General features: G+C 41.4%; 1 protein-coding gene across 3 annotated transcripts in view; it reads right to left on the reverse strand.

Moving 5' to 3' along the window:
- The window catches only part of NBAS (NBAS subunit of NRZ tethering complex), a 358882-nt gene that overhangs the window by 41725 nt on the left and 291827 nt on the right, over positions 1–25330 (reverse strand). For all 3 annotated transcript variants that reach the window (XM_073897011.1, XM_025867764.2, XM_073897012.1), the window contains 4 exons: positions 24485–24703; positions 21409–21611; positions 19284–19373; positions 8109–8304 (listed from right to left, as the gene is read on the reverse strand). In XM_073897011.1, the coding sequence (XP_073753112.1) occupies positions 8109–8304; positions 19284–19373; positions 21409–21611; positions 24485–24703 (708 nt within the window). The remainder of the gene's footprint in view (positions 1–8108; positions 8305–19283; positions 19374–21408; positions 21612–24484; positions 24704–25330) is intronic.

Genomic DNA, 25330 nt, shown 5'->3' on the forward strand with positions numbered 1-25330 from the left:
GAAGAAGAAGAAGAAGAAGGAAGAAGGAAGAAGGAAGAAGGAAGAAGGAAGAAGAAGAAGAAGATAGCAGGAAGGGAAAAATGAAGGGGGGGAAATCGGAGGGGGAGACGAACCATGAGAGACTATGGACTCTGAGAAACAAACTGAGGGTTCTAGAGGGGAGGGGGTGGGGGGATGGGTTAGCCTGGTGATGGGTATTAAAGAGGGTACGTACTGCATGCAGCACTCGGTGTTATACGCAGAAAATGAATCGTGGAAAACTACATCAAAAACTAATGATGTAATATATGGTGATTAACATAATAAAATTAAAAAAAAATTAGCTCTACAGATTAGACAGGACAGAAAAAGAATACAAAGTAACGTGGCTGTGGGGCCCCTGGGTGGCTCAGCCATTAAGCGTCTGCCTTCGGCTCAGGTCATGATCCCGGGGTCCTGGGATCGAGCCCCACATCGGGCTCCCTGCTCCGCGGGAAGCCTGCTTCTCCCTCTCCCACTCGCCCTGCCTGTGTTCCCTCTCTCACTGTGTCTCTCTCTATATATATCTAAATAAAATCTTTAAAAAAATAAGTTAATTAAAAAAAAAGTAATGTGGCTGTTTTAGGATAATGGAGTCATGGGTTAATGTACATCTCTTGTTAAAGTCTTATTTGTACAATACAGGATTTGGAATGGCTCCATTGCATGCCTTCTAGAGATGAGTGAAAATAATCAGTCATTTCTCATGAGTTTTTCTTCTAAGTTTTGTTTGATTCTACCCTTTTCTCCAGTGGAAGAAAAAGTAATATATGTCTCTGTCTCCTTCCCAGTGAGCGGGGGTGGGGGGGTGAAAAGGTCCAATAGTCTACAGGCACCCTACAACTAGTGACGAGCCCACGCACACACCTCTAACTAAACATCATAGGATTTTAAAGGGCAAAATTCAAATGTGACTCAAACATAAAGATATCCCTTTCCCTTTTGTCTCTGAAAGCAATGCTTCTGTCCTCACTGAATTCGGTGACTTTAGCCCTTGCTGTAAGTCAATTGTTTAAGTAGCTGCAGCCTCCTTATCAGACAGAGAGTCGCTGTCCTTGAAAAAGTGGACCGAGTCACCTCTCCTCCAATGGAAACAGCTTTAACCGGAAATTTCTCTGTGGCCACGGAGCGTGAACACGGCTACCCTAAACTGAGCCTTCCTCCTGAAATCTGCATCTTCCCAGAGGCACCGACAACGTGGCTTATTTTACCTTCAGGTGTTCGTGAATATGAAATAGATATTAATGCACATAAACATACTTCATGAATAGGAAATAATTACCACCACGTAGAGGATTATCCTATGTGGTAATATTAATCACCACATTCCTACCTTCCATAGGAGTTGATAAGCTGTTACACTGCCTCTATGATTTATGCGATTTTGGGGGTAAATCTGAAATTCTTTCCAAACAAAAAGTTAAAGGAAAAAACAGAGAAGTCACCCCCAGCTACCTCACAGCCTCCGCACTCGCCAACATCCAAATGCTCAGACGCTGCCTGCCTCTTCTCCTGCTGCCTGCAAGTTGTCTCTAACCCTCAGAAGGAACGAAGAGACAGCACTGCCATAGGAGAGGGGAGGAGCACGACTAGTATGGCCGCTGAGGTTCTCACGCCTCTGGGGCACGAGGCCCTGGATGTGATTCTTCCGCTACGAACAGAGCCCAGGTGGGTCCTGAGCTGGCCTGACCCCGGGAGGAGGGCCCTGGGATGGAGGAAGCAGCCCCATCCAGGGACATATACTAAAGCCAAGTGTGCGGCCAAGGAAGAGGTCACTGTGACCTAGGACATATATAAGGCTATGAAGAAAGTCTGCCCAGTGAAGGGGGTAAGCAGAGCCTATCTTACCACATAGCCCCCGCCCCCCAAAAGTGTTGTTTAGATGTAAAACACAGCCCTGAACTTAGTGTCTTTCTCCACAAAACCAGTTTGTCCTCTGCTCTTTCCTAGCGCCATTTCGTCCTCAGGCAGCCTAGGTAAACATCAGAGGGACCCCAAACATGTTTCTTGTCCCCCCATGTCTAAGCAGTTCCCCAGGCCCCTGGTGGTAACCCCTTCAGCTTTCTTTACCCCCCTCTATCTTCACAGCTGGTACCAAGTTCAAGGCCAAATTCAGGCCACTTGACCACTGCCACTGACCGGAACCCCTCCAGCCCACTGTTCACGCAGAGGTCAGAGGGCTTCTCCTAAACACGTATCTGATCACGTTGTTTCTTGGGCATCCCTTTTCCAGGGGGGCTTAGCACTGTCAAGGTGAAACCTGTGCGGGACCCTGGAAGTAGTCTGGCTGGCCTCTTTCCAATTTTATCTCTTGCCTTCACTCTGTACATCCAGCTGTGCTGAACTCAGTTTAAGACTCGCCTCCTCGGAGCAGGCTTTCCTCACTGCCTCCACACATGATGGCTACATGCAGACATCTACTGTAGCATCTACAGTCTTCAGGAAATTTGCTTCTTCGCTTCTGTATCTACAAGCTCCACTGGATCGGAGTCCCCACACCAACAGGGCCCATTAATCTGGGCTGGAGTTAGAGATTTACATGCATTATCCCATTGTGAGAGGGTTCATGATGAAGTGGTAACAAGTGGTAGCCAACAAGTGGTAACACTGGGATCTGAATGCAGCTCTGTGTGAAGAGCCCAAATGCTTTACTGCTAATTGCCTGGTCTCCTCGTATAGCACAGTGAATGGTGCATAATCTGCGCCTGAAGAATCTTCAATGAACAGTTCACATACAACAGTTAACTGGCATGGCATTTTTCAGAATGTTCTGATTGAGCAGCAGTGAACATACATAGTGCTCTCTACTGAGACAGTGAAAAATGCTAAGAGATGAGGCAATGCTTTCTGTTTTCTGAATCAAGCTCCTCATTCTTCATGCCCAGTCACATTCAATCCAGGCAAAGTCACAGAAGAAAGAGAAGGTGAGGAGAGCATGCTTTATGCAGTCCAATGCTACCCAAACGTTAGTGCTGGATATCTTTCCCTGCCAGATGGGAAGAAGTGTGGTATAGGGCCAAGAACACAGGCTTTGAGACCAGACAACACTGGGTTTGAACTCCAGGACTATCATTCATAAGCTGGGTGACCTTAACAGGTTATGTGACCTCTTAACCAGAGAATGGTAACAACTTAGCAAGGTTACATGTGGTAATGCGCACTTCATACACAATCCACAGTCCCCTCTTCCCCCGATGATACCCCATGACAAGAGGGAATATCTTTAAAGGAAAAAAACCCTTATTCATAAAGAGGGGCCTTCCAAGGTTTCCAAATATTTGCAGACCCCAGTAACACACATGCTCTCTCAACTTTAATATATTTTAGGAGAAAAGGCACATTGAGATCTATTAGAACATTTCTGACCTCTTGCTTATGTCCGGACAAACATGCTTGTGACTCATTTGCTTCCATTTGAGAACCAACTGGCTGGTCAGAAATCACTGTCAGCAAAGTACAGCAAATTAGTACAGAACAGTATCAAGCTAAAAGCACCAGTCCACTCTGCAAGGAAACCTTTTCATTATTCCAAACAAATCATTTTTGCTTACATATAAGGAGGAAGCAGTGTGGTCTAATCCTTCCCCACTCGTGGCAAGAACAGCAAATTGAAACTCAGGGGTCCTGGCCTTGCCATCTGAAAGGTGACCTTAGATAAGTTTTTTAAAAATTTAATATTCATTTAGTCAACAACTATTTACTGAGAGTGTCCGTAAGATCCCTGCTCTGTTATTTATATTCAGATGGAAGAAGAAAGACATCATATAACAGACAGACAGAAGGACAGGCAGGGAGAATTTAGCAGATAGTGATGGTTACAAGAAAATTAAAGAGGTTATGATATAGATTGTGACTAGGGACCTACTTTAGGATGCAGTCATTTTAGAAATGGTGACATTTAAGCTAAAATCAGAGGAAGTAACTTCTTCTTTCGGGACATCGTGTCCTTTTCTATAAAATGTGACTATGGAACTGGCAGGCTTTCCAAAGTCTCCTCTGGTTCCAGGAAACGGTTTCCACACAGCTATCAAAGATATATTATATGTATGGGTAATTTACATGTGTGGGATATATGTGTGTAGGCACATATATTTTTAACACCAAATATTATCCTATGCTTGATTAAGCAAATCATTTATGGCAGTGAGTCTTAGCTTTGAAGACATTTAAGGTAACAGAAAATTCTTTGTAAGAAACTAAATCTAGCTTTGCATACTGAACCGATCCTACTATTCATTTTCTGAGCTCTGATAAAGAAGTGTGTATTTTGTTAATGTTTCGGCAAATGAAGCCAAACTGGCCTCTGACCAGAAGAGTCAATATGTCCTTGCATGTTTCAAAGTAGGCAAAATGCAGGAATTTGTAATAAGATCACAAGTTTTCTTAAACTGGGGTGTCTATGGCCCAGTCGGTTAAGAGTCCAACTCCTGATCTCAGCTCAGATCTTGACCCCAGGGCCACGAGTTCAAGCCTTCCTGCACTGGACTCCATGTTGGGCATGGAGCCTACTTAAAAATAATAGTAAGTTTTCTTAAACTAATTTTTTCTGGTGATCACTTAGAACCACAAATCCAGACAGATTGAAATTTAAAGAGTGCAACTCTAAGCCACATGTCCCTTTTTATACAAAAACAGAAAAAACTATAAGGTGAAGGGGTATGGAATTTTTTGAGGAAACATCGGTATTTTGGCCCATATTTTTCATGCACCAGTTAACTAGAAAATTACAAAACCTGAAAACTCAGATAAATTGTACCAAGGGAATGAACACCATACATTCATCCCTTCCCACTCCCAAAAACTTTCTCTCCCTCCCTTCTCCCCTGTCCTCCATGCCAGGGCACTTTTGTGGAATGGGAAGGAAGGCCTCTCAGGCAGTTGAAAAATGAGGGCCTCTGAATTTTTAATTCTGTTAACTAATCATTAGAAAACTAGAAATTGCTGTCTCTCTGAGAACCAGTGAGGTAGCAGGCTCCACAGACCCTGTTTAATTTTGCAGGAGCTGGCTGGCTTCCCAGCAACACATTGATTTGTGGGGCCACCACTCTGGGCACCTCGAGGATAATTAAATATTAAGTCCTTCTTTGATGTACGCAAAATCTGCCTAAGAGGATTACCAGCCACAGCATAAGTAGCAGTCCTACATTTTCTGGTAATTGAACATTGCAATATCATTATCTATTCTTATCTTTGCTCAGTAAGAATCTGCCTCTACCCTCAATACTACCTTTGAGAATGAAGAAAGGGATAAGGAACAGAGAAAATGTGAGCCCGTGCAGCCAACATTCTGGGGTCTTCTAGGTGTCTGGGATAGAAAGATGAGGAAGAGTTTAGTGTGTGTGGAAGAAATGACAGTGAGCAAACCATGCTCTCCTCCAGTTCAAGGTTCCACTTTGCACACCAAGTAGACCAGGCTCAGTTTCAGAATCCTCTCTAGGGCAATAAAGTAACAGAGGAGGGAGGGCGGCCAAGACCTATGCTTACAAAGGATTTGTCCACCAGGCCCTGATCTTTCTACTGCTCTAGTGAAAGGTAAAGACAATAATGGAGATGACCTCCAACATAAACTCTGGACACAGTTCTGTAACATTCTAAAAGTTGCTGCTGTTTCCACTGTGAAGTGGCAAGTTTTCTGCATTCATTTTCCATGTAGTGAACAGTTATCTATAGTTATAGGCAGAGTTTCCTGACCAAATTCACTTGCCCTCCAAAACAGATTTGAATCGCAATGCCAGGCTGACACAAAATACTTCATTTTAATGGAAGGAGGAGGAGAAACTCACTGACTTCATTTATTTGGGGAAAAAAACTATAGATGAACAGCATAATTAAGCCATGAGGGTAGTTTCTGTATTTCTGCTACCAAATACTTGAAGAAACTCAGCTCATTAGCTTCTAAGAACAGGGAAACTGCTCTTCTACAAGGACAAAGGAAAAGGGGGAGAACATAAAAAGAGTAAGGGGGCACAAGGTGAATTTTACTTGAGTCAGAGATGCTGGGAGAGATGTTTTCTAAGGGCCTGAAAATGCAGTGACATGAGGTTCTACACACAGACAGTGAAGGAGAGAAGCCAGACCGTGCTCAGTGAAATAGTCCAGGCAGTTCAGAAAAGTACATGGAAAAGGAATCTTAGATCCTGTTTTTGGAAAAAGTGTCGCTATAAAGAAATTAAAATCTCAGAAATAACCAGAAATCACTGGAATCCTATAAATGTTGGAACTTGTTCTTTGGTTAATTGGAAAAGTGAAGGAAAGCTTAAGAGAAGAAATAGTGGTTATACTCATGCTATTTCTGAAGCATTTTGCCCCAAATATCAAAGTGTCTATTCTACTGTTTCAACATGACAGAGAAGATGGATGTTTTCCCCTTTCCCTGGTCTCCGTATTGTTTTGTAATATTGTTGGTATAGAGACCGGACATAACATGAAGCGAGGCTCCAACCAGAGAAACCAGCCCCACGGTCCCACCCGGCTCCAGCCATCGAGGAAGAGGAAACTGAGCAAGGTTGAGAACTTGGAAACTGGAGGTTCTATCAGAAAAGCACCTAAGAGCAGGAGCATTAATTTGTTTCAGAATGAGTCACAATCCACGATCCCATGTGGCAAACATAACATAACCTAATTCTGAGCTTACCTCGGAGATGCTACATGAAACTTCCTGTCACTAAAACCAGCATAACTCTAACGTTGACTACGCCAGAGACCTGGAATTATACTTCATCATCTATTGCATTTGTGTTCATAGACTGCTCTTTAAAAAGACTGTTAGTGATCTCTTAATGTAATTCAAGGCAAAATGTTGAAACTAAACATGTCGGTAAGGTCAAGGGGCTTCAGAAAGAGTATTATTCAGATACCAGTGACTTTCATGATACAATCCATTTCAGCAATTTGGCAAGATTAGAGGATCTCTGATAAGTCCATCTTTTCTGCATCTCAAATTCTCTAACTCAGAAGAATAGATAATAGTATTTACCTCTTTCTCTCATATAGGGAAATAATACATAAGATAATAATTATCAAGATGTTCTGAGATGAGTCTCAAGATATTGCTAATACCTGATTCACCGTTAAAAAAAAAGAAATTCATTGTTCTTTCAATGTAGTAATAAGGACATAAATATTAATTACAGAACAAAGCTTTAAAATTAGAAGGTAAATTGAGTTGCAGTCAGACTTCCAGGAAACTCTCTTGCAGAGTAGATTATGTGGGAAGTTTTATGTTATTGGCGTATAGTCTACCCTGCAGGCTAACACACTTGACTGAGATAACTGATCCTTACATCCTATGTCTTCTAGGATGCATCAATTTACAGTTTGAGCCAAACTTCAATGACCACCATATTTCTTTGATTTAGGAATCAGCATTCCCATTTACTCAATCAACAAGTATCCAAGCTCAGAGTATGTGCACAGCATACTTAGGGGAATTCAAAAGACAATAATACATCCTCCAGGGCTTTTGAGTTTCCACAGTAGTAGGGAGACAAGACTTTAATAGTAATGATGATGATAATAATAACAATAATAATACCTGATACACAATTAAAGCTCAAATGTGAGGAATTCAAAGTCTGAAATGGTCAGGGAAGGTTGCAGAGAGATGATGGAGTGAGTCTTGAAGGATGGGATGGAGAAACTGAGATCTTGTGTGTGTGCTACACTATTGATCTAGGTACAGAAGAGAGATGAGGCACCTGCCTACTTGGGCAGAGTATGAAAAGAATGAATTAGCTAAACTGCACACTGCGTTTCCATTTCCATCCGCCTTTCTCCAGGGACAGGGAGAGCTGCGATAATTAACTGATACTGTATCCTGACTATAGCCTACGAAGAGAAAAATGATCCATACATGTGAGGTGAAAAGAGACATCACCTCCAGTGCACATGCATTTTCAAACAGATGGAAAAACCCAAACCAACTCTGCTGTACATATTTAACTTCTAAACGGCTGGATTGAGGACCATAGTGGAAAGTTGGCATCACCAAATTGATTATTCCCTGGAGCGTCATTGAAAGTAATCAAGAAATAAGCTGCAATGATTTTGAATAGGGACAATATTCAACAGCCAGATGGATGCTCCCTTACCTGTCTCTGGGGCCAAGTGGCTTTGAGAATGGCTTCCGTTCTAAAGAACACAAGGAGCTTGCCATCCTCCTCCGTCAGGTTAAAGGACTGTCCCCAAATCTGCAGCACCTGAATGCGGGGTCTCACGGGTCGGGTGTCATCAGCACAGAAGGGCCGGAGCCACTCTAGCAGGTCCTCGGCGGAAACCAGGTCTTCTCTGAAGGGCAAAATCAAGGGTTAGATAGAAACTCTGAAGTCGGGGCGCCTGGGTGGCTCGGTCATTAAGCGTCTGCCTTCAGCTCAGGTCATGATCCCGGGGTCCTGGGATCAAGCCCCGCATCGGGCTCCCTGCTTAGCAGGAAGCCTGCTTCTCCCTCTCCCACTCCCCCTGCTTATGTTCCCTCTCTCGCTCTCTCTGTCAAATAAATAAAATCTTTAAAAAAAAAAAAGAAAGAAACTCTTAAGTCTTTAAAAAAAAAAAAAAAATCCCAGTAATCAAATGTGGCGACTGACCCAAAGACTGGTTTGTTGGGTGACACTGTGTTGTGTTTTTTTTTTTGGTCCTATTGAGAAGAAAAATTTAGGTTTTAAATGGCATAAGGCAACCATATTAGGTATTTTAAAAACTATAAGATGAATGTGATTTTTAAGCAGTATCATATTGAGTTACATAAAGCAGATGAAAAATAATATACTCTTAGCTACTCTTATGTTTTAGGCAACGTTTAATAAGAAGTATGGTTTATTTCTGTTAATAATACACAGAGAGCCAGGCATCATTCTAAGTTTTATATAAACTATTTCTAGTTGACAGTAACTATGCAATGTAGATATTAAAAATTCCATTTTATTTTAATTTTTTTTCCAGTTAGAGAGTTAACTAACATATAACATTGTGTAAGTTTAAGGTGCATAACTTAATGATTTGATGTACATATATATTGTGGAATGGTTACTAATAAGTTTAGTTAATACCCATCACCTGACATAGTTACAACAATTTTTTCTTGAGATTAGAATTTTTAAGATCTACTCTCTTAGTTACCTTCAAATAGATATTGTTAACTATAGTCCTTAGGCTGTACATGTAACTTCCTTTTTATAGATGAGGAAACAGGCTTCAAGGAAGGAATATGATATGACCACAGATATCTAGAATAGGTAATACAACCCCCAAGTCCACGTTCTTTCTACCACTGCTCTCTCTGATAGAATTTCAGTATAGGGTTAAAGCATCAGGTTTCATACTACCCTAAAGATAAAATACGAATGCATGCTTATTAAAGAACTGTGACGTGTAAAAGGCTTCAGAGAAGGAAATATTTGTGCTACTTTCTATCCGGCACTAGAATCTCTTCCCTTGTAATCCCAAACGGGCCATCTCGGGAAAGCAACGGGTTTGATGATGATGTCAATGAATTACACTTGATTACTATTAAGAGGTCTCCACTAGATACCTCACTTGCACAGGGCCCTGGGGAGCAGTGCTAAAGCACTGAATCATATAGGTTTTGCTGTAACCACATCCTTATGAGGCTTCCAGCAATAAATCACCTAGACCAAGTCCCAAATTCCATGACCTAACAAGACCACAGGAAATTTTTAAAGATTCGACAATTACCACTGAGTGTTTCTGTTAGTATGCATTCTATAATATACTTGTCAATAGTTTCATGGGAATTCAAATCAAAAAGACAATTCATTATTTGTATTTCAGAATAAAAGAAATGAGTTGACGCCATGGATAACTGGCTCAAGCATTTTCTAAATCTACCAAGTCATCTGTTAGCTTTACTTATGTGTGTCCTTGATATGTATCAAAACTGGCAAACATGGGCTGCAAGAAAAGGAGACCACTACCAAGATTTCCTGGAAATCTATGCAGAAAGTAAGCAGACAGTGTCATGCAGAGGAAAAGCATTTTGCGGGAATGTGATATAAGTGTGAACCCTGGCCGCAGATAAAAATCACGAATGTCATCATCCCCATTTTATAGTTAAGGAGACAGGTCCTGAAAGTGTGTCTCTTGGAGTCTGTGAAACCAAGATAATATATATAAAGTACTTAGCCACAGCACATAGCACAGAGGAAGTACTTAATAAATAATAACCATCATCTGCATAATGATCATTATGATTATTATTGGTATTATCAAAGCACCAGTTTGTGCTTGATACAGGGATGAAAATCATAGGATTCCTGCCTTCAAAGAACTAGTAACACTATAGAAAGATTTTAAAAGTGACTATCATTCAAATGACTAATGTATGTAAATATGAACAATCATTTTGGAGGAAGAGCGAGTAGAATCAGGGAAGGCTTCACGGAGGATGTGGCATTTGAGCAGGGTCATAAAAGCCAGATGGGATGTATGTACATGGAAAAGTGGGGAAAAGAATCCAGACAAAGAGGAGAGCAAGAAAAAGAAACCCAAAGATCTGAAAGGACAGCACATGTCCAGAGGGTGATTAAAGCACAGACGTCCAGGTGGTACATGAGAGGAGGGGGCTGAGGTAGCTCGCAGAGGTCTCCTCACCTGGATGGCCAAGAGCACACACCTGAGGCTGCACAGGCAGCTTCAGGCTTTGAAAGCACAGGCTCTGCAGCTGTCAGGCCCAGATTCGGCTCCCGAATTGACCTCTTCCTGACATTGTGACGTTGACCAAGAAGCCACCTAATGGTTCTGAGCCCCAGTTCCTCATTTGTAAAATGGAGATGGATACCTCCCCCTTACTCATGAAGCTTTTGAGAACGAAACAGATACATAAATAATAAATGTAAAGCACATAATACATTAAGAGACATATAACTAAGTGCTTCAATTAGTGGCAACCATTATTATTGAGGACATTTGGTCTTAACTCTGTATGGAATGAGAACAATCAGGGGACTTCTGAGCACTGAAAAATCATAATCACATGAAGTGATCAGAGAAGTGTACAGGCTGGGGCATGGGGCAGACTCAGGCCCTTTTTGCTGAAGCCTGCCGGGGTCCAATTAGGTATAATTCATGAGAAAAGGAGTTTAAAGCACATTTCTGGCCTGGAGTCCAAAGCAATTTCACATAATTTGAAGCTGATTTTTGACCCTGTCACCCACGTGCCAAGTGGGGAGCAGGCAGGATGAGCCAGAAGGGGAAGGAGCTGGAGTCATGAAGAGCCGCCGGAAGTATAACAATTACTCAAGATTTGAATATGGTGAACAAGAATGAGAACAGCAACCCATGGAAGTGACTAGGAGCTATGAATTCTACCACTCAATCGTTAACTCTTTCATGTATTCTAATACCATCTCCAATCTGCAGATGATGAAACAGCCACAGAGAAGTTTAGTGTCCAAGGTCACAAAGTAAGGAGTGGAGTCAGTATTTGAACTTGGACGATCTTAATGCCTTATCAATTACTACACAGGGCTACCAAACCAAATGGGGCATGTTCCAGAACACGGTGGCAGCAGATTACAATCATTCAGATACTGATGTGATATAGAAAGATCATTATTGTGTTTTCCAAGTCATGACATTGAGTTAGATTCCATTTACATTAGAAGTTATTGTGCCGTTGACAACACTTGACATTTTGGGGAAATCTGCTCTAACTTCGGGTAGATAGTTCGAACACATTAATAAAATTAGGAAAACTCATTTCTAGGACAGAAGTGTTGTGTTCTGGAAGCACCATGTTCTAGGTAAGCCTCACTGTATAGCCACGTGAATACTGGTGTTCAGTAAGACGACACGGAAGTGAAAGGCAACTCTGTGGGAAAGCTACCCAAGGACATTACCTAGATACCGTCTCCTAAGGATTTCAGTTGCAAAATGGTTAATATTTTCATTTCAATCTGAGTTTTTAGTCACTCTCGTGACTCATCAAATACCCATGCACACACATATACAGAGACAGAAAAAGAGCAGGAATTTGATAAAATGGCAACAAACTGGCAAATCAAGGGGAAGAGTATACAGGTATTCTTTTTTCTATGCTTGCAACTTTTCTGTGGGTTTGAAATTTTTGAAGTAAATAAGTGAGTGAAAAATAACCAATTATGACTTTTATAATGTGAAAAAAACAGAACTGGAAGAAGGAAAATGATTCCATTTATATAGTATTTTATGAAGGCAAGGAGAGGATTTAATGAGCTTAGGAATAAAAAGAACATTATTTTGAAACATTTTTACTTTATTATACAAGTTATATAAATGTTTTTAAAAAGTTATAAAACAGATAAGAGAAAAAATCACTCATAGTTTCACTGCAAATAGCCATTTTCCCCCTTTTTCTCTATAGTGAGGATTTTCTGGGGAGGAGGTTATTATACTACACAGAGTAACTTACTAGACACTATTTTTAAAAAATTAACTACTAAAGGAAACACACATCCACACAGTCGGTTTTGGCCCAAAAGATAAGGAGTCCTCTGAAAAAGCTCTATTAACAGAGAAGAAGAGCAGCACCACAACAACAACAAAAATATGTTCACTGCTGGAGGGTGTTATGCTGAGTGAAATAAGTCAATCAGAGAAAGACATGTATCACATGACCTCACTGATATGAGGAATTCTTAATCTCAGGAAACAAACTGAGTGTTACTGGAGTGGTTGGGGGTGGGAGGGATGGGATGGCTGGGTGATAGACATTGGGGAGGGTATGTGCTACGGTGAGCGCTGTGAATTGTGCAAGACTGTTGAATCACAGATCTGTACTTCTGAAACCAATAACGCAACATATTTTAAGAAAAAAGGAAAAGAAGAAGATAACAGGAGAGGAAGAAAAGGGGAGTATGTCAGAGGGGGAGACGAACCATGAGAGATGATGGACTCTGAAAAACTGAGGGTTCTAGAGGGTAGGGGGGTGGGGGGATGGGTTAGCCTGGTGATGGGTATTGAGGAGGGCACGTTTTGCATGGTGCACTGGGTGTTATGAACAAACAATGAATCATGGAACACTGCATCAAAAACTAATGATGTAATATATGGTGATTAACATAAAAAAAAAAAAATATGTTCACTGAATGACTAATTTGAGAAAAGTGATGTTCTTACGTAATGTAGCACAAGAGGATCTTCACAAAAGGAATGGAAGAGAGTGTCAGTCAAACAAAAGCAATTATTCAAAGTAAAAAGACAGATTGTGAGAAGATTAACAAGCTCATCCTTGGTAAAAGAATTTTCAGGTTCTGCACGGCATATTCATACAAAGATAACTCCAACTTGAATTTAAATGGTTAAGGTTCATTAAAAGAGACAGCAAATACAAAAAGCACTTTATATAATCATGACACACTATACAAATAAAATTATTGTTCTTATTTGGGAATGGGGGAAGGAAAGACTGCATTCCAACAAGAAAAACACAGGCCACTATGATTTCTTATAAACATAAATGTCCTAGAATTTGAATGCCTGAAGGGAACAGAAGGTCACTCAGTCATATCTTCTATATGGAAGTTACAAACTGGCAGCTGAATTTTTGTGTGGGCTTGCATGGTACATGCCAATGTTTCAAAATTTAAAATTTTTACAGGAAATCAAGATTTTTCTAGCTCCTCTATTTCCACCCCCAGTTCTACTGAGATATAACTGACATACGGCTCTGTATAAGTGGACAGTGGAGAGCATAATGATTTGACTTACATGTATGATGAAAGAATTCCACAGCAAGTTTAGTTAACATCCAGCAGTTCATTTAGATTAAAAAAGAAATCTTTTTCCTTGTGATGAGCTCTCTTCGCATCTACTCTCTTAACAACCCAGCTCCCCTTGAAAAGCTGGATGAAAAGGACATGCTCGCAGCTGTTTCCCGTATTGTCTACAATGTGAGCCCTAGTTCCCCTCAGCCCTCACCCCCTCCTACTTCTCCGTAAGCCCAGCCCACCTCGTTCATTCCCGCTACCCGCCTGGCCTCCGTGGGAAATGCATGTGCAAACTCTGATGTGTAAAAGGCTAGGCAAGATGAAGAAGGGAGTGAGGAGGGGAAGCAAGTAAACCTAAGTGAGAGACCCCAATATTCTTGTTCTACGTAGATCCCGCAACTCAGGTCATTGATCCACACGCCACACAGACTTTCCTCATGACATACGGAGCTGGGTGGAGGAGACCTTCCCCAGTGTAATATCTTCTATTCATTAGCTTCCATGAAATAACTGGGGCACTTGGCCAGGAATAAGAGAACTGCAAATAAATCAACTCATGATATGATAATGGCCTTGCCGTAATGTAAAAAGCATGACTTTTGCAAATAACACAATCAAATTCCATCAAAAGAAAAATGCCTACAAAGGAAATAATTCTGATGTACACACAATCCCAATCTCAAGTCTTAACTTTTTGGCAAATACGAATAACCACCTCTTTGTGGCTATTCTCAAACATATGCCAATCCAGAATCTCTTCCTGAGCTTTGTTTATCAATAAAAGCCTGGGCACATCTCACTAAAATGAGGCAAAAATGACAGCTATTAAGTCATAAATATGGCCTGAGGTGGCCTTGAGAAATACTGCAGGACAGTGGACCCGCCCTCCTGACTGGTGACCCTGGCTGTTAGCACGGCTCAGGGCGACAGACCACAAATGCTCACGCACTGTGGGTACTCGGACAACAGATGATGATTTATTTTGCCCCACAGAGCATGAAGACTGAAGAAGAAATCAGATTCGATTTGCTTTGGTGGGCTTTCTTTTTTTTTTTTTCCTTTTATTTTCCAAGCTCTAAAAATATTGTGAAATCCCTAGGTAATACCAAAGAGCTCAACGAAGTCTGAATGATCTGACACTGTTCAAAATCCATGAAGCCCTCAGACAGCTGAAGCTAGACTGTGATTAAGTAGCAATTTACACAAACAAAAACTTCTAAAATACACAATAGTTTTGAAGGAAATCTTTCTTTTTGAATAGTGCACAGAGGAATTCTGCATTAATTATCTATTTTCTGAGTGGATTTATTTCTGTACATCCTTTTGAGAACCGCTCATGTACTGATTCACACTGGTAGGTCATTCCTGTTAAGAAGCTCTCTAAAGGTACAGGAAGGTGGGGGGCTGTAGAAAAGGAAAAGAGGCCACGGCAGAGGGAAGGAGATGAAAAAGGCGGGAAAACAGAGGGAAGTGACGCCCAAAGACCGCTGCTTCAAGTGTCATCCGTGGACTAAGTAGCACTTGGGAGCTGGTTATAAATGCAGAATTTCAGGCCCTACCCAGACCTACTCGGGTAAAATCTCAATTTTAAGAAGACCCCCAGGTAATCCCTGTGCACAGTGGCATTTGAGAAGTCCTGTCCCTTGCAGGCTCTTTAATGTCGGAAGCAGATGAGATCTGGTGAGAGAAAATTCACGGCATGTCCTTACCTGGGTGAGCCCGGGCACACTACCAAACCTGTCTGAGCATCATTTTCTAATCTGAAATGGAGGCAACACCACCACCATAAGGGGGTTGTCGTGAGGATTAAGTGGGCTGCTGAACAGCCACTTCCAAGGTCTCAGCACTGAGTCATTGATGTTCATTACTTTTTTGTTTTTAAATGCTTGATGATCTTTTCTTAGTTCTAGGTTTAACAAATATATTATTTTAGAAAATTAGCTAGTGAATTTTTTAAACCCATTTTTCTTAAGCAATCTAATCAACTAATTCTTAACCCAAACAGGAAATTTAGATTATATTCTTAAAATATGTTACAGACATACATAAATCATGGGAGAAAACACACTTATAAAATTCAATTCATGTACCCGAGCCTCTCAATAATTTATTACCTTAATCTCATCTTTAATCGTTGATGCTACAAAAGATTTTTGACACTATTTCAAATCCTTACAATACTTAGCCCTGATGTCTGGGGGCAAGAATGTGGTTAAGCTGGAAAGGAAGCCTGTCTGTCCAGACACGCCACTGGTGGCCTGTCTGGGTGGCACTTAGCACAGGCAGACGAGGAGGGACAGGGGGCTTTGTGAATGAAGCAGAAGCTGCAGTTCAAAGGCAAATCAGACTTGTACCAATATACAAAGTCAAAGGAGGACATGCTGATGATGGCATAAATTGTCTAAAAATTAGGAACAAAACCACACACTTGGTGGTAGCCATGAATACACACACCCAAATTCTGACTTTTCCGTGCAGTCTACCTGCCAGTAACACTCTTGGGTTGGTGGGGGCCTGACCTCAGAGCACATGAATGTGTGTGCACGAAGAGAGGGGATTTACTCTGCAAACAGATGCTATGGAGGGCAGTGCATGTTGACGCACTTCGGGGCGAGGACTGAGGGAGGCTGGGTATGGCCCTAAGGGTGAGGGTGACACACAGGCCTGGCGCGGCCTCCTGGAGGTGAGGCGGCCATATCAGGCCATGTAGTGAGTGACCGAGAGGGTTACTTTCAAAGGGTCTGAATCCCCGTGTCACTCCAAAGACCCCCCTGGGAGTGGCTCCCCCATGTGATCTGCCAGGCACAGTTTGGGGAAAAGAAATCGAAGCCAAGGATTTAGGTTTTAACTGTGTGGATTCAAAAAGTAGTTGTCAGAAATAAAAGTTATGACTTTGTCTTTCTTCCTTTTTTTTTTTAAGCCAAAAAAAAAAAAAGGTTCACTTAAGTTTTTCTGTTAAGAAGACTTTGTTATGCTGTGTCTCTGGAATAAAAAGTAAGATCTTGCTCTGTTTCTCCATTCCCCAATGTCTTCTTCTTTGGAAATCAAAGCTTAAAAAAAAAAAAAAGTAAGTCTGTACGCAAGAAACCCAAGTCGGATTCACCTGTGTTTCTTGCTGGAAATTCACTCAGAAGAATACTGCCTTCTAATCTTTTTGAGATGTCTCCCCTGGAAGGGACTTACTGCCTGCTCAGATCGTGTCATCCTGTGAGGCCGGGTGTGGGTTGGCAACAGCTGAAAGCAGCGTGCTCTGACAGCAGCTCACCGGGGAGGGGCAGGCAGGGGGCCGGTGGACGGGCTCTGACCCGAATGGCAGACACTGGACACACCTCTGGAAGGCGGCTGAGGGTTCCCCGCGCAGCACCTGCCTGGCTCCGCTACCTGCTCCATCTGCAGTGGCGCAGGGGGCCTCCTCGGCCTGGGGTACCATTCCCCACCTCCTCCTCCTCACAGACTCCCTTTTCATGGACCAGGACCAATGTCGTCCCTTGCGTACCCCGCCCTGACTTCCCCAGATGGAATAAACCGCTCAGTCCACCTTGCTTTCTGCACAGCACTTACCCCCCGGTAGTATGGCAGCTAGAGCTATGGGAAGGCTTGTCTCGCCTGCAAGACTCTGAGCTTCTCAGGTGCGAGGCTATTTCTTCCCCATATCTAACTCCTCCTGACTCAGCACAGGGCGTGACACACAGTGAATGGGGGAGATCATTTCATTTCGCTTTTGAATAAGGCATAAAATAGCTTCATTATACTTCGAGACGCCAAAGCAAAGGGGCTTAGAAAAACGGTGCAAAGCGGAAAGCTGAGTAAAGTAGAGGGCCCTGACTGCAATGCTTTCCCAGATTCACCTATATGGCTTATCCTATTTTCCTCCACTCAAGCCTCGGGCACAAAGCAAAACATGGAAATGTGCTATGCAGGCATCTGAGTTCTAAATTAGGACTCAGAGCCTGCTGGGATCCTGGTTCCATTTCCCCCGCCTGTGACTCAGGGCAAGGCCTTCTCGAAAATGGCAACAACACAGGCAACCATCAGAAATAATCATAAGGAAATATACAAAGACAAATGAGAAGAGTTACAGTAGCAAGTAAATAAAAGAAGAATATGAAATGTTTACACATTTTGATTGAAGCTATATAAAAATATATGTGTACCTGCACAATAACTAGAAGGTAATATACAAATAAAAATAATTATATTACTGAATGAACTGAGGAGATTTCACAAATATTTCTTCATTATTATTATTTATTTCCCATTAAAAAAGAGAAAACAGGGGCACCTGGCTGGCTCAATTAGTAGAGCAGGTGACTCTTGATCTTGGGCTCATGAGTTCAAATCCTACATTGGGTGTAGAGATTATTTAAAAAAATAAAATAAGAAAATTGGGGCGAGGCCTTATAGGGATAACATGGCTATAAGATATATGAAAGATGTCTATAAACTCTGGCAAACACATAACCACAGTTATTCCCTTTCCTCCCACTGCATACAAAAACCAACAGTTGTTGCTGTTCTTCCTATCACTACCAGTGCACCTGGATGAAAAATTCTTTCTAAAAATGGCATTAGACCACAATAGCCAAACTATGGAAAGAACCCAGATGTCTACTGACAGTTTGAATAGATGAAGAAGATGTGGTATATATATACAATGGAATATTATGCAGCCATCAAAAGGAATGAAATCTTGCCATTTGCAATGACGTGGAAGGAACCAAGGGTATTATGATAAGCGAAATAAGTCATAAGAGAAAGACAATTATCATATGATCTCACTGATGTACAGAATTTGAGAAACAAGGCAGAGGATCATAGGGGAAGAGAGGGAAAAATGAAACAAGACAAAACCAGAGAAGGAGACAAACCATAAGAGACTCTTAATCTCAGGAAACAAACTGACAGTTGCTGGAGGGGACGGGGGTGGGAGGGACGGGGTGGCTGGGTGATGGACATTGGGGAGGGTATGTGCTATGGTGAGCGCTGTGAATTGTGTAAGACCGATGAATCATAGACCTGTACCCCTGAAACAAATAATACACTATATGTTCATTGAATTTAAATTTTTAAAAAATGGCATTAGAGACACACACCTTTCTGTATACTTATATACTCTGTATAAAGCCTGTATACTCATAGCCCTCAGGCAAGGCAGACCTAACATATATAAAGCTTTCAAAAAAAAACAACAACAACAACAATACATATACTCTAGAAAGTTCCCTTACTTAATCAGTCCAGCTAACCTCCTGGAGATGTGAATCCCTTCCCCCTCCTGGCCTCACGTGGAACGAGAAGAGAGGAGACCATGATCTCCCAGGCAAACAAGGCTCTGGGGAGCAGGGGGATGTCCTGCTAGAGCTGATGGGGTAAGAGGGTAGCTGGAGAAACCATGACTGCAGACACAGAGCCTCCTTAGTTACGCGGAAAGTCCTCAGCTCTTCCTTCAAAACCACCTAGAAAAGTTGGTTGGTCTGGGCAGTTACATGAACAGTGATATTAAAAGTAATCCTGCGATTCTGAGGAGTGCCATGAGGTGAGATGCACGCACGGTGCGAGGCTTACCCCTTGTCCACGCTGGCGTGGGCAGCTGCAACAACACCTTCCAGGACCTGGAGGGGGTCCCTCGACCCACCGAGGTCAGCACTGCCCCCACTGTGAAGGGAGAGAGACAGAACCGATTCAGAAGAGGGCTCGACCTCAGAAAGCAGTGTGGCATTCACACTCAGATGCACCCAGCTGGATTCTGGCAGAGGATGCTGCCAGCTCATAGCCATGCAGGGTCTATGCAGTCTGCGAGTGCTAAAGATAGGGAAATGAAACATTTTCTGCCCTTAAGGAGCTCATAGTCTAATATATGCTTCTTTTCCTATCAAGAAAATAAAATCTACTTGCATTCTGTCATTTAAAAAACATTCAATAGACATTAAATATAAGAGCTATTTTAAGCATTAAATATATCATCATCTAAGTTCTCCAGATGGACTTAAAAAAACCAAAGTAATATTTATGTGGTACTTACCAGGTACAAGTGCTTTACATACATTCTACCATTTAGTTCCCAGCAGTCTACGAGCTAGGTACTATTATTATGCCCATTTTATAACTGTGTATGTCTAGGACTCCACTGAATTTTGAAAAAGCAATAGAAGAAAAGTTTTAGGTGAGCTTTCTGAATAATTTAAGTGATAGGATTTAAATCAACTGCTGGATTCAGTTCTTTATGTGCCTTTGTTATTTTATATCTACTGAATTGTACTAACTTTCTAAAAGGTAAATGTTATGGATGCTGTCAATAGCAATTTCTTTTCCTTTGAAAAGGAGGTAGCTGAACTCCTGAAGTTCCCTCTCCTCCCACTGCAGGATGATTTAGTTCACATTTATTGAATGTCTTCTGTGTGTTAAGCGTAACATTTATTAGAGAAGAACCGTCTTTACAAGTGGAACTGGGCGCAGGGAAAGAGAGAGAAGTATAATTTATGTCAGTATTCTATAACTGTAAAAATATCACATCATATTTTATTTTAATTATTCATGACAATGTGTAATTTTTAGGAAATAAACTAAATTTGTCAAAGCACGAAGCTTTCAAAATGTTTTTGTGAGGCTCATCTAAATCTCAATTTCAGAAAAAATAAGAAGAGAGCTATGGATCAAAAGGTGCAAAATACGACCAACAAGTGTCTGTCAGCATCTGAGGGAGGAGAGCAGGTGGCTCTTACAGCCACCACCAAAACATAATAAGCTAATAACAGAACAAAGCTTTATTAATTTGACATTTGTTATTTCCTTAAAAAATGTTATATTTTATTTCTCTCTCTCTCTCTCTCAAATTACCAGATACCGCAGATCATTAAGGTGAAAACTGTATGAGGCTAGGGTAATTAAACTGATAAAGGCTCATTTGATTTCAGTTCAGCTGTGGAAAACTGACATGCATTGAATCAAAAAGTTCCTCAAGAGCAATGCAGAATTACAAAGAAGGCTTAAAAAGAGAATACATTAAATACGACCAAATCTTTCAGCCTTAATTGCATTATTCACAGAAAGCACTGCATGCCTCATTCTTTTCTGAGCTTAACTTTCCCCTTCTTGCCTAACCCTCCTGAATGCATTCCCACGAAGACACGGGCACATTGACAGAGAGCTTGAACTTCTCAGTTGTTGGTTTCATGCCATTAACTGCAGGTAAATAAAACTCTAAGACACTTAACAGATGTCTAAACCTTCAGTATATGATTAACCTTGCCTTGTGTACTTCAACAGGAGCTTCTGGACCCATTTTGCAGCCTCTACAAAGAAGGGGAAGTAGAAAAGCCAAGAGCTGCACATCCACCTGGGTCCCAAGACAACCTGACACTCGGCTACCTCCCACACAGGCCATTTTGGCCTTACCCTATTTCAAGAATTATTTGGGGCCCGGGGGAGAAGAGGGCCTAGCTGAAAGTTAGTCTGAGGACATGTTACACACAACACCAGTGGGGAAGCATGTTCATGGTTTCTCCATTCTCAAGATCTCTGAAGACACAAGACTCTGAGAAACCTCATGATCATGTCTCGCTGTTATAAAGTTCTTCATCGTTCATAAAATGCTTCTACATATGTGGTATTTTTTCTTCATTCCTGTGAAATGAGCACGACTACTGGCAAACTACCACCTCAGGTTCCCAACGACTCTTCTCTAGCCTACCTCAATGCAGAAATGATCTTCCTTACTGCACCCTGCACCACATCCTTGGCCGAGATGTCAAGAGGGCCCACAGCCACCTGCAGCAGCTGCTGAATCATTCTTAGAGGAAAACCGTCTAGACACATGGCCACAGCTTGGTCATGAAGTTTCCCTTTCTCTGATCGGGACAGATCGTAGAGGTCACCGTACTTCCGCAGTGTTTCCTGCAAAGACATGGCATGCAACATCTGAGTATCAAACAGGAACTCAGTGTGTCCACATGTATGCAGTGAAGCATGTTTGGAAGATTCTCAAACCGCACACCGAAGAACAGGCAGTGGTTAGTAAGAGCGTGGGCTCCAGGGACACCAGGCCTGGGGACAGATCCTTGCTGTACCACGTAGTAGTGCGTGGGCCTTCAGCGGCTGCAAAATGAGAAGGAGGACAGAGATTCTTGCGCACAGCGCACGTCACGAACATTGAATGAGGGAAGACAAAAGGCCTGTAGCACAACGTCAGGCCCAAAGTAAAGCTCATGAAGTGTAAGTTTATTATTGTGACTGGGCTACAACCACGTGACAGCTCAGATCTACAAGCATCAGCTGCACAAACCCACGCAGGACAAGTGTGTCACCTGATTTAATGCTTCTAATAATCCTGCAAGGAGTTTTCATTAGCTCCATTTTGCCAAAAAGTAAATTGAAAACCGAAAATGTAAAGTAACACGCCCAAAGTCACATGACTAGCAATTCGGGAAATGAGGATCAGAATCCAAAAGACTACATTTCCCTGCCCCCATGCCACACAGCCTGTCCCTCTGATAATGTCTGTAAAAACCAATGTGACAACAAATAATGTATGAAACAGGCCACAAGCTACTGTTTGTCATCATACCAAACACGGTCACTTAGGGTTAAGAGTGCTTTCCAGGTTCTGTATAGTTTCTCAAGTAATCTTAAATATGCTCTCTTGTCTTTCAGAACCACCATGTAAAATCCAAACATTAGCTGGATAGTTGATGATATTAAAGAACTGCTGTTAATTTTTTTTATTGTGATCATGTTCTAGTGGTGTGTTTACATGTATCCTTTAGAAACAGATGTGCAAGTATTTACGGATAAAGTAAACCAATGACCGGGATTTTCTTTAAAATAATCCACAGGAGCAGGGTGAGGGTAGGTGGGAGTATGCATGAAGTAAGAGAGGTCATATTCCGATCACTAGTGAATGATTGCCCTGGGAGTTTAGCACACGACATTTCATTTTACTCCTCTCCCCGCTGTGAAACATCTAACAAAAGAAACTGCCCGTGAGTGCAACAGAGCAGCTACTTGTATGCGTCCTGAGCAAGAGGGAACCGAGGCGCCACAGGATAAAAGCCTCTAGTTTAGACTGCACTCACCTAGGGTACAGGGGATCTTCTTGCACTGGGTGTACAACTGAAGAGTTAAAATTAAGGTCTGACCTTAAAAGGGACAAATGTATGAAGCTGAAAGTGATTTCCAGTGTTTGCTCTGAAAAGCACCCGAATAAAATCAAATAAGGTCCACTTTAGGGACCAGAAGAATCTGCTATTATGGACCATCCATGGTCTGACTGAACGGCATCTGCAAGCAGCCACTGGTACCTTTAAATCACAGCCGAGCGCGAACAAACGGCTGTTTCTGTTAATAATCCCCCTGACCTCATATACATTGTTCTAGTCACTCAAAGACAATACTTGTCCCAAGGAGAGGGATGACAATTCTCCAGATTTGAGCACCGTATATTTAGTTAAAAAAACTAAGACAAATATTTAATTTTTTATACTAATAAGTATAATCACTTTTACTTGAAGAATTCAAATTTTACCCTAGTTCTCATAATTATGGATTATAGCACTGTACATGTCAGTGGGATAAAATCCAGATTGGTAAAGCCAATCTGTTCCCTGCAAAGCCTTCTCTATTGGTTGTACATCATTTAATGTGATTCATCAGATGGGCTAATAGCACTGAAAAATACAAAATGAAATAAAACTGCTATCAAACTTTTGATTCTTCCCATCATCTTTTCCATGAGGGCTTTGCATTTATGTGTCTCATACATATTTTGAAGTCTTCCATTTGTTCATTATCTGAACTGCTCTCCACTGACCCATCTTTCTATCAGGAAGAGCTCTCTACAAGCCAAGAATACAATTCAATCAACATGTACGGTGTGAGAAAAATAAAAGAGGAGATTAGTGGCCACTTAGAGCTTCATTTACCATCAACATTAAAGGGGCAAATGCAAAATTACTTAGACTTCTAAATATTGTTTTCACCTATATGAAGCCATCTACTGATTGATCTGTCAACTTCTCAGTTATGGAAAAGAATAGCTAAAACTCTCTGGGCTGGAACGATACAGAAGAAAAACTACAAAAGCTACAGAGGGTTTCCCCGAGCTGTCCTAACACACTGGGCCTCACGTTTCCTCATGGGCAGCGGCTCCGGACTCTCGTGAGAGTATTTTCTGAGACACCACGAGAGTCTCAACTGGAAACCAAGTAGGAACAATTTTACTAGCCAAAATAATTCATTATCAATAATAAAATGATATTGGGAACATGAAATATAAAAAAATAGGACAAGTGCATATAACTGGAGAAAAAAAACCTGTTGAAGCAGGTACAGATGGCTCTTTCTGAATTTTTCTGAAAATGAGGGAGAAAAAAATCTATCATTTTTCGGTTGAGACAGCAAAACACCTACCAGCTTGTCGAGCTTGCAAACCACTGTCCTGATCATTTCTCAGCTTCAGTGACCACTCCCTCCCCCAGGCACCCAAGCTGGGTTTAACTCAGGGTCCTTTCTCCCCATCCTGCCCACCTCCTCCCTGCCAGAGATTAATCCTGATAAGTGGCCTCAAATCCTTTTCAAAGAAATGAAAACCAAATCGACAATCAGGATGTAATGAAGAAGCTAAAGGATAAAAGGTTGAGGACCATTTTTAAAGACATCTGCAAGACTGAAAACCCTAGCAAAACCACTAATACGGCTTGAGAGGAGAAATGAAAGCGTGTATTGATGTCATCTGAGTGAGTGAGCATGGGGAACAGTTTTCACTTCATTACCTGCTCACTATTCTTCAGAGAAACAAGGAAGCTGTGGTTGAGGGTTTCCAGGTGAGCAAGTGATTTCTCCAGATGATTCAGGGCATCTGCATAGGTCATTTTAGAGTCACTAGCTTCCTGAATGTCGTCTTCCAAATTTCTTTTCCGCATCTTCTCAGTAAAATGTTTGACTGTCTGAATAGCCTTTTTAGTCATCTCTTTACGTGCTTCCACAGACAGCTTCGACACAAAAAGGGATTGAACAACAGTGAGACAAGCCAGCCCCACGTTATCAGAGACACCACATTTAACAAGGTACTAGTGAGGCAGAGAGAACCAAAGTGAAATGTTAACATATAACTTTAACCAGTGAATAGGCTTTTGTAATATTAGCTTTTCTTCTGTGAGGAAACAATATGAGGGACCATATGCGTTATTAAACTAGTAAATATAGATTTTTTTTAATCTAATATCCAAAAGTAGGCAGTGATATGATGAAACTGGCATTCAAACAGAGTCCTGGTTACAGTGAAAAAAGGAGGAATCATTTCTACAACCACAATTACCAGTTTTGATAATTTACTATAAGGAAATAATTAAAAAGAAGAAAACAGTATTGGCATGAAGATTTTAACTGGAATAAGACTATAAAATAAAACCTCAAAAGCAATCTAATCGCCTGATATAAAATAAATGGTAACTAACTTATGATAAATTACTAGATAGAACATTATGCCATCATTAAAATCAGAATTATAAAAACAGTATAGCAATTTGGAAAGTGCGTATCATAAAATGTTAAATTTTAGGCATCAGAAATCATAAAACTGTCTACGTCATGCTTATATTAAAATCCAAACTAACCCT

The sequence above is a fragment of the Callorhinus ursinus genome, unplaced genomic scaffold, assembly GCF_003265705.2.
Source record: "Callorhinus ursinus isolate GAN/ISIS: 27379988/994484 unplaced genomic scaffold, GSC_fseal_2.0 scaffold10, whole genome shotgun sequence".
NCBI lineage: Eukaryota > Metazoa > Chordata > Mammalia > Carnivora > Otariidae > Callorhinus > Callorhinus ursinus.